The sequence below is a fragment of the Uloborus diversus genome, chromosome 1 (assembly GCF_026930045.1).
Source record: "Uloborus diversus isolate 005 chromosome 1, Udiv.v.3.1, whole genome shotgun sequence".
Classification (NCBI taxonomy): domain Eukaryota; kingdom Metazoa; phylum Arthropoda; class Arachnida; order Araneae; family Uloboridae; genus Uloborus; species Uloborus diversus.
Window position 1 is genome coordinate 150,278,929 of NC_072731.1, and position 13,233 is coordinate 150,292,161.

Genomic DNA, 13,233 nt, shown 5'->3' on the forward strand with positions numbered 1-13,233 from the left:
CTGTTTTAAAATCAAGCAAACCCTTTATAAAACCATACATCAACTAATTTGAACTTATCACATTTGGGATACCTTGAAGGAAATGAAAATTCTTTGGAAAAATATTGAATCAAAATCTGCAATTAAAACTAATTTTTTTCTGTATTTTTAAGTATCTTTTCTAATTTTATTCATTAAAAAATATATTCACTTCTTTTTATGCACTTGGTATATATTTTGCGTAAAATGTTATCTGAGCAATGTTCTCAAATTTCACAACCGGTCAAATCTGTACATAGCAAAATGGAAGATAGCCGTGTGCATTTTTTCACGTAGATTTTGAAACTGATGCAATGTTTCAGGTAAAATTCAATAATGTGAGTCTTGACACCAATTCTAGCTCAACTTAGGGCACAATTTGTAAACAGTAATAATCAACTAATTGGCATACCTAGAGTTCATCATGAATGTGAATGTCAAATTCAGTTTTTTTATTCAAAATTTCCAATCTCAGTAAAAATGTTTCAAAATTATTTTATTTTAGCATTTAAAAACCATATTGGGAAGAAAATTTGAGCTGGTTGGACATTTCTGAGTCTAAAATTAAATATGCTTCGAAAGATAAATTGTGTAAAAAATTCCCAGCAAATATTTTCCGGATTGTTTTGAGGTTCAGCCATGGTAAAAATTATCAGCTATCTTTCTTTCAGGAAGAAGGTTAATATGGTATCCAGAATGTTTAATTTGCTGTGAAAAAACATTTAGCAGCAAGAAATAATATTGTTTAAGAGCTGGTCTCTATTAATAGAAATTAAATGTTAAAGACATTCATCATGGAAAAAATTTATTTCATGACAAAATGAAAGCATATTTATGCAATGGAAAAAAAGTAACACCACTTTTTATCACTTACATTAAAAAATAAAACATTAAACTTTCTGTAATAAATACAAATTTTACATCAATTATGAGACAAAGTTAAAAAATTTTTGTTAAAAATTTCATGATTTTTTTAAAAAGTGATTTTAATATTTTTAAGTTTATTTTATTTTAAGTTTTATTCTTAAAATTTGATTAAGAAAGTTTTGTCAGTTGTTCGTATGATTGGGAAAAGAAGAACAAGCAAATAATGGGAAAGTTCCATTATGTCTTAACAACCAATAGATGGGAATATGTGTTCAGAGTTCGTATCATCGATACAAAATTTTTCCAATCAGGTATTCTTTGATTTAGATTATTAAACTGTTTTTTTTTTATTTTAAATATGACGTATGCAAATAGGTTTTGAAGTCTCAAATGGACAAAACCGAAAAATATTGAACTATTACTATTAAAAAAAATTTTCTTTTTCAATATCCACTTTGCAACAGCAGCTGATAAATTACCTGATCTTGCTGTTAAGGGCCCGTTTAGAATATAACCGACTGTTTGTTCCACGAAGTTGCCAAGGGAGCTCTGCAGAACCTGATAGCAATAGAACGAACTTCATAGTAATTCAGATGTGTTACATGATTTTAAATTGCAGGTTTCAATTATTCACATTAAATTGTTTTCCAGCAATTATGTACAGGAAATGTCATAAAAATTAATCTTTCAAAGTAACAAAACATATTCTTTTCTTTAATGCAAAAAAAAAAAAAAAGGTGTATCTCTTGGTCAACTGCTAAAGAACCATGAATTATTCTGAGAACAATCTTCACTATATTTGCTGCTTTTTATAATTTCTATTTTTCAAAACTGTTTTGAGTGCGAAAGAAAATCAATTTTTTATTACATTGAATACTCCAGTTAGATTTACCAAACGTTAAATAATTCATGAAATTTATTGAATTATAAAGCGTTTGAATGCAGTTTAATAATAAGTTTTACTTATTGGGCTTGTGTGTAACAGTATTGGTTGATTATTTTTTTACCAAACTTTTTACTAAACTTGGCGATCTTATTCCGCAATTTAACATTATTTGACTTGTATGCAAAAATTTTACTCAGAAGTAAGTGGTGTCATTTAGGTTTTTGATTATACAGTTATCTTTTTTTACAGATGAGTAAAGCTTTAGTTTTTAGCACTGAATCTAAGTTCTTAGCATTTTACTCAAGAATTTATTCTTTTTTACATTTAGACACGAATCAGAAACATTTTTGGAAAGTTGACTTTCGTTCTCAATTTCAAATAGATTAATAATGAATAAACTTGAGATAAGTGATTTTTTTTATAGCGTTAACACTTATGGGTTTTAGTAATTTTTACTTTGAAAATTATAAAGCTTCTATTCAAGTGACGGTATTTGTAACCGTGAATGATTAGTTTTATTTATCCCTTTTTAATAAGCGCTGAAATCTCTATTTTTCTTATGATAGATTTTGTGAACCCATTCTGCAGCAAAATGTTAAACATTTAATTCGAAGGAATAAAAAGGAAGGGGGGCATTGACTGTGAAATATCTATTTTTTTCTTAAATAGTTGAATGTCTCAACAAAAAACTAAAACGTTGCAATCAACAAATGAAGGTTTTATCACTGATATGTAAAGAACACTTTTTTTAAGCATCTTTTTGGAAGTAAGACCAGAAATTTGTAACGCCCAACATATACAACAGAAAATATACGCTGCCTTTTGTCTACTTTTCAGGTATGCCATTTTTATGTTCGATTCATTTAATGCTTTATAATATCGTGGCCTCAAATCCCTAACGATTGCGTTTATGAGGGTGCGTACGGATAAAAAATCTTATGAACTATCTGACTCGTTGCCAAAAAAAGGGGGGGGGACTTTAAATGAGAAGAAAAATGAAAGACGGAACAAAAAATACTGGCTCTAACTGTCTCATAAAAAAGTTTTGTTCAAATAAAATCATTTTCTTAAAAGCCATTGTAAAAGGGAAGCAGTATATCCAAGATCCAACGCAGCAAAACCGATAGGTTGTTGAACGACGCGAGTAAGGAGTGAAGCCTTATAACTTAAAAAAAAAAAGACACCATAAACTGATAGTACATAGAGAAAACCTTAGGTATTAAATGTAATTTTTACGCAGTTACATTTCTAAAACTTTGATCATTTTTTAACAACTGCTCCCTTAAATAATTTATTTAAAAAAAAAAAGAAGTAGAAGAGTAAGAAAAAAAGTAAGAAATACTAAAAACTAACTATTTTCCAACTTTTTTTAGTACATTACTACTAAGCACAAATATATTTATAGAAACTGTACGCACCCTGTTTATGCCACATGCACGAACTATTTGTATTATTTACGATGAAATAATACGTATAAAAAGGCAAAAAATTCATAAACGCTGAAAAAACAGAAGGAGTGGGTACAGGACTAGGTAAATTTGTCTTTAGATAAGTAATACGCATTTTACCCCCTTATTTAAAAAATGTTGAAAATTGACTTACCTGTAAAAATTATGATGAAATTTATTGTAGCTTCCAAGATTTATAACGGATCCAAACCCAATTCCAAACGTAAAAAAGACTTGAGTTCCTGCAGCCACCCAAACCTAAGAAAATATTTTCTTTTACTGTAATTATTCTGTACCTATGCAACAAATATCGCAATACTCAACATCCAGGAAATGTTCAATTCAACAAAAAAGCAACCCCAATAAAAGTGTCGAAATCGCGCCTCCATCAAAAAAAAAAAAACTACATTCTGTATTAAACTGAGAGTATTTTAAACTTGTTTGCTAACGGGAAAAAAAAATAAGTATATTCATATGTACTTTTATTTATTTATACACGCTTCATACACACACACACAGATATATAATATATATATATATATATATATATATATATATATATATATATATATATATATATATATATATATATATATATATGTGTGTGTGTATAATATGTAGTTTCACATATATATATATATATATATATATATATATATATCCATCCTCATAAATATATCTATATTGATGAGGATAAGTAACAGGTAAATATATTTTACATTCCAAAAAGTTTCGCTTCAAATAAATTTCAAAACGAAAAAACTTCAAAATCAAATATTTAAAAAAAAGTTTTCTGAGTCTAAAGACTATTTTAAAAACCTTGATTCGGACAAAAAAGTATGAAACAAAATAAACAATATGATTTTAAAATTACAACAGTCAAAATTTGCAGTTAATCTTAAAATGTTTATAATTTGCGTGAAAAATTTTATTTACAAAATTTGGGAGTGAAGTAGGTGGTATTCAGTTCTGTACAAAAACTTTTAGTTTAATTCTTGTTGACTGCTTTAGAATTAACCTAAATATAAAAATATTAAGATTAAGTGCAATTTTTGAGTGTTGTAATCAAGAAATCTGACACATATTTTATTTCATACTTTTTTGTGCGAACAAGCTTAGAGAAATAATCCTTAGATGTAGGAAAACATTTTTCATGTCCTATTGAACATCAGGTTTAGATCCCTGCAATGAAGCTACAAAAGCTCAAAACTTAAATACAAATTAACTATGCAATTAATTTTCAAAAAAGTCCTTGAAACAACGTGTCAAGAAGTACTTACAACAGCAAAATTCATTAAGAAAATTAATATCTTACTTTTGGTTCACGTAGTTTTTCCCATTCAGGTGTAATATAGAAAAGAATTCCATCCATAGCGCCTTCCAATGTTACTCCACGAATCAAAAGCACGGTTAATATAACGTATGGAAAGAGGGCCGTTACGTAGATGATCTGTTGACAAAAACAGGGGAAAATGGTTTATTTTTCCTTAAAAGTATATCAGAGCTTCGTACAAAGCATAGTTGGAGAAATCTTTTTAATACCAAAATAGTTAATCCCTAATGTCTGAAACTCTCAACTAGATCGCATTTTACACACCTTTCCACTCTGGTGAAGCCCTCTCCATATGATGAAGTATGTAAAAATCCAAGCTGCAACAAGGTATAGGGCAAGTTCCCAACGTAGTGCTCCTAATGTTTCAATACCGGACGTTATGCCTAAAACTCGCCTCCTGTAATAAGTAAAGAGTAACAAAGATTAAGAAAGAATCGAGAGATGAGGACAATTGCAATAGGAGAAAGTACATCAATATTTTCCTGAAAGACTCTGGTTGTTGAACAATGGGATTGTTTCCTTCACCGTTTTGTTCCGCGGCATCCCTCGCAATTATTGCGGCACCCCAGGGTGCCACGTCATCCAGTTTGAAAACCCCTGTCTTTATAGATCAGGCATGGATTATATCTGGTACATAATTGTGTCCAATAGAAAGTTCAAAAAATTTTCATTTTTGAGTGCAATGGGGCTGTTTCCTTCAGTCAAAAGTAGTACTTTTTATCACTGAAATGGATAGAATAAGAAAAAAAAAATAACATGGACTCAGAAAATACTTTCATTTTCCCAACAGTTATTTTTTAATTAATTTTTTAAAATGTCCGATTTTTGAAACATGGCGTGGTTTTGATGACGTTACAAATGATGCACTTTGCCGCATCTTTCTACAGCGATTCCACGTTATGATAATCAAGAAGCGAATTAAAATTGCTCTTTACGCTTGCTATCAAACATATCGTTGCCAATACACGTGAGTAAAGATGGGAATTAAATATTTTGCTCCGTGAATGGCAACACAGAATGGCATTTCATTATTTGTGATAGTCATCGGACAGAAGCATAAACATTGAAAGCACGCCAATTTAAGTAATTTTTTAAAAATACTAAACTTAAACAAATTATTTAAAAAATGATCAGATCCTATGTTTTTAATCATGCTCTTTCAGAAAAAAATACTTTTAAAATTTCGGAAACGACCCCATTATTTGCTAAGTAAAATAGTTTAAGACCAGAAGTAAAAATGGCTTCAAATGGCTTTCGAGATTACGAAACTATTTTGTGACTTGAAAAAGGTGATTAAGAACTTCTTAAATACGCACAATATAACCAATTCCGGGAAAAAATGCATGGCTTCATTTACTTGGACTGAAAGACGTCATTTACTTGGATTAATCCGAAATATGCATATTGAAATTTTTACTCGTCATGCAGATGTGCACCTTACTAATACTCTATTAGATAGCTCTGTTTTCAGGCTTTTGGCATGAAATGTTCTCAAATTCTCCCAAATTAACTTTGGCTAAAAGCATAAGGACACATTTGTGCTTATTGGCCAGCATAAATGTTGGCGAGGATTGGGAGGTTCCTTATATGTTATCTATGTAGAACTAGTATTATTGAGCATATATGTACTAAGAAGTAGAAATCATGCAGATAAATTAAAAATAGTATGGAAGGAAGTCTAAAAAGAAAAAAAAAAGAACGCGAAAAAGAAAAAAAAAAGGAGAATAAACAAGGGAAAAATAAGTTACACAACTTTCGCACTGAGACAATATTATTCAAACATTATACACACCTTGGGAAGAAGAAACAAGCTGAAAACAAAGAAGGAAATAGAAAAGCATTGAATATGAAGATCTTATAAGTGTCTTTATAGAAAACAACCAGTTATGGAGAAAATATGCTGTTTTGAGAATTGCTTAGATGGTCAGAATTATAGAGTTTTAACTGTTTTAAGAGTAATTTACAGAGCAACGAGAAAAAGAAATGCATAGGTTTTAATTACAATTTAACGAAAAAAAAAATACTAACTCCCAGAATTCGACAACAGAAGAACTTTCTCTGTTAGTGGACGTCAAGTTCACGTTGGTCAAGTTACTGTCTTGAAGACGGATGTCTTGGCAATTTTCGCTGTTCCAGTAACTGTCACAATGTTGCCACGGAAGCAGAGAAGAAAAAGAAGATACGAAGTAAAAGCAGATCCACGACACAATTACGATAAAGTAGATGTTATATAAAGCAACAATTGTCATCGATGCATATCCAATACCTACAAAGACAATGATAAGTTTAGATCGGAACGAAAATTTCTACGGTATTGCTAAGTCGTTAGTGATAATTATATAAAGAATATAATAATTAACAAAGCTTTGCCAGCGCAAAGATAAAAGTAATCATTTCAAAAAGATACGTGTCTAAAAAAAAATCAAAACTTGGGTTTTGGGATAGGGACGTAGCTTGTTGGAGACTGGGTTTAATAGGGGTTTCTCCTTCGGAAAAAAATATATTTTTATTTTTACCCTCGTCAATCATAAAGCAATTTTATTGGACACTTCTATAAAATGTAAAGTATTGCTCTCACATTTTTTTTTCCGCTATTTTAATCAAAGAATGCGCTGCACTTTTCATTCTATGCTAATATGACATTTTTGTAATACCTATCAGGAGTGAATCCTGTATGTGAAATACCGCTTTGATAAACAGTAAAAAACGTGTTACTTGATGGATTTATTGCGAATAAAAATTTATTTTCATTATACTCATTCACTTTAAGCATACTATCACTTTTATTGCTTGTTTTGAGACGAGGAGAAATTTAAGAATGTAAGCAAATCATAGAACAGTACACAACTCCATAAATCTAAGAACTGGAAAAGAACAAAACATATGATAAGTACATTCCTTATATCGCACGTGAACTGATGCTTAGAAAGAATTTAACGGAATGAACAAAAACGGAGCGTTGTATTATTGAATATTTGAATATAAATCAAATTATAGATCCTTAATTAAAAGAGTATTGAAAAAGTTACCACGCCTTAATATACCTTACCTTTGAAAATAGGAACTAAATTCCAAACTCCAATGCCTCCTAAACTTAAATACTGTCCCATAGATACTTCCATCACAAAAGAAGGTCCAGCAAGTAAAACCAAGCATATCAAATAAGGGAACAAGAAAGCGCCTAAAAATAAAACACATTTTTCATTATTTGGTATAATAAAGATGCAATAAAAAGTTGCAGTGAAACCTGCGTAAATTCACCACTTGTGGTGCACTACGTTAGTAGTCAACTTAAACAGGTGGTCAACTTATAGAGGTTGAATTATATGGTATAGAGTAACTGTGTGCCCGAAAATAGAGGTCAAATTAGACAGGTGGTCAGCTTACAAAGGTGGTCAACTTTACAGGTTTTACTGTATAATCTTTTGCTTAACTTAGCCTATTTTCGATGTAAAGAGCAAGCAAGAATAAGAGTTGACTTGGTTTCATTAGTATGATGCTCATAGTAGTAACGACCAAAAACATTTTCAAACGTAAATTTCAATTTATGTTTGATTTTATTATAAAAGACATAAGGCTTACCTCCACCATTCTCATAGCACAAATAGGGAAATCTCCACACATTCCCCAATCCAACCGCATAATTGATGACGCTGATGAGGAAATCTAATTTTCCACTCCATTGTCCTCTTTCTCCACTGTCCCTCTCCGAACTTTCATCAGAAGACGTACTGGATATGTCCACTTCTGTGTTGGTTCTCTTGGAAATGCACACTGAAGATGGCGTTTCGCCATTCGCCGGTAGATGTCCATTCTTACTTTTAGCATTTTCTGGACCAGACTGTTCAGGACTAGGCATCGTGACCCGATTTGGAAGATTATGTAGTTTGACAGCTAACGATGATTTGAGGTGGTCGTTGACAAAGTTGAGGCAGGACAGTTTTTATCATTCGATGATCCAATGAAATTTCAAAAGTATAGCGTAATACAAGGGAAAGGAAAAATCTGAAAAGAGAAAAAAATAACAGTTCGGCGAATGAGCTTTCTACTGAAATTGAGCAGAGTAATAAGTCTATGTTTCTTAGCTCTAAACATGCAGTAAACTGCGCATATTACTATATACACTGATGTGCCATCTAGAATTCCTATACGTGCACGTGATACTAGTTTTCATGTTAAACGAAACGCGATTTGTACAGTAGCAAAGTATTTTAAAACTGTTATGTATCAAATTGTTTAATCTGTGTACAACATGCATACAAATGAAAAGATCAGTAACTGTTCAAAAATGACAAGAAAAGAGAGAATGATGATTTATATGCGGCAAACCAAATGAGTTTTTCTAACAAAAAAAAAGATGTCTTCATCATTGTCTTTTTTTTTCATTATCATTTTTGACATTATAATTCAATTTTTTTCCGCTTTTTATTTTTATTAATTTTCAATTCATTTTTAGTTTTGTTTATTATACTCGATAGAATGATAATGTAAAGACGCAGTAAAGAATTTGATGTGTTAAATACATAATAATATGGTCTTTTAGAATATTACATTAAAAAAAAATTCAGTGTTTAGATTCCCTTTCAATGACTAATTGATTCTCCAAGCTGTTATTTTTCTACGAATCGAGATTACTGAAATCTAATTTGCTGATTGCTTACGCAATTGAGCTTTTACACCATTCTGACAATATTAGTAGCTACTTGTCAAAATAGAAAATTAATCAAATAATAATGCCATAACCAGTAAGAACTTGTTATTTCAAGTTTATAGTTGAATTCGCAAATTTTTCTATAGATATCAAAAGATTGCTTGCATTAGATGCAGGAAGATTCAGCAAGCCATCTGAAAACTGAAGTACGTCTCAAATTTTTATTATTGTTATTTCTTCGTGACTGTTCCATTTTAATACATTGAGCGAGTTCAAAAAGTAAAAATTTTTATATTTTGTGCTAAGATTTATTCCCCCCACCCCCTTTTTTTTGCGATCTTCTGGTAAAGTTTGAGTTAGTCGTCTTCAATTCCAGAAACTATTTCGATTCAAGCATTAGACTTAGTATCTTTAGCTAATTTTAATGTTTCACGTCAGGCGTTAGGAACTTATTCATCACCTCCCTAATTTCCTGATTGAAAATATTGATATGTTACTAAAAAAATAAATATTTAGATCCGCACTTTAAAATGCTTATCAGAGATTCCGCGTGATAAAACTTGGTTTGTTTAGACATGCTCTATTTTAACAAATATCAGTCCGTTTGAAACTTCAACAGGTTGGACTAGCCAAAACTGGATTGAGCAGGAAGAGGTTGATAAAGGAGTTCTGAAAGATATGGATCTAAGTATTTTGCACTTTACGATCTATATATATAGATGCCTTTGAATTTCAAAAATGGTGACCAAATACGTTATGTAACTAAGTAGGACGTATGATATAGAAACCTTCTTTTTGAGGTTCCAAGAATGATGATATGGGAATTCCAATCTGACATTCCGTTGCTGATTTCTGAGTGTGATTACTATGGACTGTCTTGAGAGTGTTTTTGAAGAAGAGAAAGATATAAAGAGCAATTATGCCTTTTAAAATATTGAGTCAATGATTTTTGAGAATTTCAAACAATCAAGATTGCTTTTTGGTTTCTCTTTGCCATGCTTTTTATTCGGTTTGTGATTGGTAGACAGCGAGTCAGATCCGGGAAACCAGGATCCACGGAGATCCAGAACCACGGAGAGAAGATTCATTATTTCATAGTCCTACAGACAAAAGATCTAGCGGACATAATATCCATAACCAAAAGGTTGGAGTGACAAACGATTCATGGACAGAAGATCACTTTTTTCTTATGTAACCAGGACAACTTTAATGAATTCATTGAAATAAAATATTAGTTTAAAAAACTAAAAAAACACGCTTTCGTAGCAAAAGGAACTAAAAAGTGAAAAATAATCTTTGGATGATAGTAGTTGACCAATCACTTAATTTTAATGTAATACAAAAAAGCGTGGGGTGCTGTCTATTTGCATTTTTGCTTGGACAACAAATGGAAGAAATTCAAGACAACTGATAAGAAGCCCCCCACGCTTTTTTGTATTATATTAAAATTAAGTGATTGGTCAACTACTATCATCCAAAGATTATTTTTCACTTTTTAGTTCCTTTTGCTACGAAAGCGTGTTTTTTTAGTTTTTTAAACTAATATTTTATTTTTCTGTTTTTTAGTCTTATGTTGGAGAATTATCAGGCAAAATTGCAATTACTTCTTTTCGTAAAAGTCTTAGTTAAGACAAGGGCATCCCGATGGGAAGCTACTGTGAGTCATCGATGTATGTTTGCGGAAATCATATTTATATTACTTTGAAAATTTGAGATGCATTTGAATAAAAGTTTTGTTCAACAATGGTCTGATCAGCAATGAATTTCCAATTGAAGGCTCACCTAAATTTTGGCATGAAATTAGTTAAAAACAATTATATTTCATGTTCTAATTACCTTGGAACATTGGAACAAATTTTGTCTGATACAGAAAAATTAATGGTTTTTGTTGATATTTTTAAATAATTTTTGCGAGCATTTTTTAATGTATTTTTTTAAATTTTTCCTTTTTCACATTGTTGGATTTATGCCAAAATATTGATTAAAATTGGAGGAAACTAACAATTAAAAGAGTTAATTAATTAATTTGACTATAGAATATTGCATTGTCATCTGGTCTGAGGTCGCGTGCCAAATTTCAGAAGAATATGATCGCAGGAAGTGGGCGAAATTTGAGCTGCAAGATTCCGTTACAAGATATATACATACATACATACATACATACAGGTGAAGCTAATAAAAGCGTGTTAAAAAGGTTTTTAATTTGGTCTGCTTTAAAATAACTTTGGTTTTTCAAAGCAATTTCAATTTTCTGAGCAGCATATTTATTTACTAACACTTCAATTACGCGCAAATTTCTTAATGCATAGATTTTTTTCCCTTTTGATGGCTGGTCTCTCTATTGAGGAATGAATTTTAAAGTATTACGATTTAATAGCGTTGTTTTTGAACAAGATTTGGTATGAATAAAAAATATGAAAAAGTAGACTGAGATTCATTCAAAGTTACAGCCCTTTACAATCACAAAATAATCAAGTAATCAGTTGTAGGAATAGAAATTCAAAAAAAAAAAAAAAAAAAAAACGAAAATAATAATTGTGATGGGGTTGTTTCTATCAGTCAAAAGTACTACTTTTAGTCTCGGAAGTTGATAGAATGAACAAAAAAAAAAAAAAAAAAAAACGTGGATCGAGGAAAATTTTTAATTTTCAAAACGTTTTATTTTTAATTACTTTTTAAAATGTCCGATTTTTTAAATAAAGCGTGGTCTTTAGGCGTCACAAGTGATGAACTTTGGCGCTCAGTCCGTTGGCGAGCTGTTTTACGCTTGCTGCCTACCGCGTTTCCAGGTTATGATAATTCAGAAGCGAGTTAAATATTGCGCTCTACGCTTGCTGTCAACTTTATCGTTGCCAGTACATGTGAGTAAAGAAGCGAATTAAATATTACGTTCTGCGCTAATGGCATCAATGAATTGCGTTTCATAATTTGTGATGTCAAGTGCAGAAGAGTAAAAAGGGAAAGTGAATATGCGCACCGATTAAAACACTTTTTTTTAATATTAAAATTTGTCAAATTGTTTAAAAAATTTTCAAATCCTATGTTTTTAAGCATTTTTTTCCGAAAAAAATACTTTTAAAAGTTCGGAAACGACCCCATTATAATAAATAAATAAGTAGGGAAATAATGTTTAAAAAAATGTTTTAAGATCTGGTTGCAAACCTTGATAGGGAAAACATTAACCTAACTAATAATAAAAGATAACAATAATAACAACAATTATAAAAACAACACTATAATAACAAAAACTATAATAATAATAATAGTAATAATAAATATAATAATAATAATAACAACAATTATAAAAACAACACTATAATAACAAAAACTATAATAATAATAATAATAATAATAATAAATATAATAATAATAATAACAAAAAATAATGATAATTTTTTTCCTATTTTGAATCTTTGGTTCCAGCACTTTCAATCTTTAGTATATAGTACAGTTTAGAAATAATTGAATCTTTTTAACGAATAAATACCTTTGTGCTTGAAAATTAAATGAATGAACTACCAACGTTTAATGCACATAGTTTAAAGAATTTGGTATTAGGGACGAATAATGCTAGCCCGAGATAGTAATTGCTCAGGAAATAGTGTTTAGGACAAGGAAGCGTCCCACATGAAACGATTAAATGAAAATGACAGACTGAAGAGAAAATAGGGAATGATTACTTCGCCATAGCAAGCGTGAAGAAGGTGAGCAGGGATGAGAATGAGGATAAATCTTCTCTTCATCTTTTTTTTTTTTTTTTTTTTTTTTTTAGTATAAAACTGTTTTCCTCGTTAAGATAAAGACATTTTCGTTTTGTAACAAAGTGCCTGATGAGATTTTTTTTCGAGATATTGTCTTTTCAAATATTTTATTATTTTCCTATTGGTGGGAAAAATGAAAACTGACACTTTTAGTGGGACAATTAATGAATTATAAACTGTGAATTAACATCAAATCGGAAAGTGTATAAGTATTGATAAGTCTTTAAAACAACACAAAATAATAGATGCGTTTACTCATATACTCTTCA

At 30.3% G+C, this 13,233-nt stretch overlaps 1 protein-coding gene across 1 annotated transcript in view; it reads right to left on the reverse strand.

The window, feature by feature from the left end:
- Nucleotides 1-13,233, reverse strand: part of LOC129232799 (sodium- and chloride-dependent GABA transporter 1-like) — a 66,770-nt gene that overhangs the window by 32,619 nt on the left and 20,918 nt on the right. The window contains exons 2-7 of the mRNA XM_054866903.1: nt 8,135-8,557; nt 7,602-7,733; nt 6,581-6,818; nt 4,817-4,949; nt 4,535-4,669; nt 3,374-3,477 (exon numbers count right to left, since the gene is read on the reverse strand). Of these exons, the coding sequence (XP_054722878.1) occupies nt 3,374-3,477; nt 4,535-4,669; nt 4,817-4,949; nt 6,581-6,818; nt 7,602-7,733; nt 8,135-8,411 (1,019 nt within the window). The 5' untranslated portion in view covers nt 8,412-8,557. The remainder of the gene's footprint in view (nt 1-3,373; nt 3,478-4,534; nt 4,670-4,816; nt 4,950-6,580; nt 6,819-7,601; nt 7,734-8,134; nt 8,558-13,233) is intronic.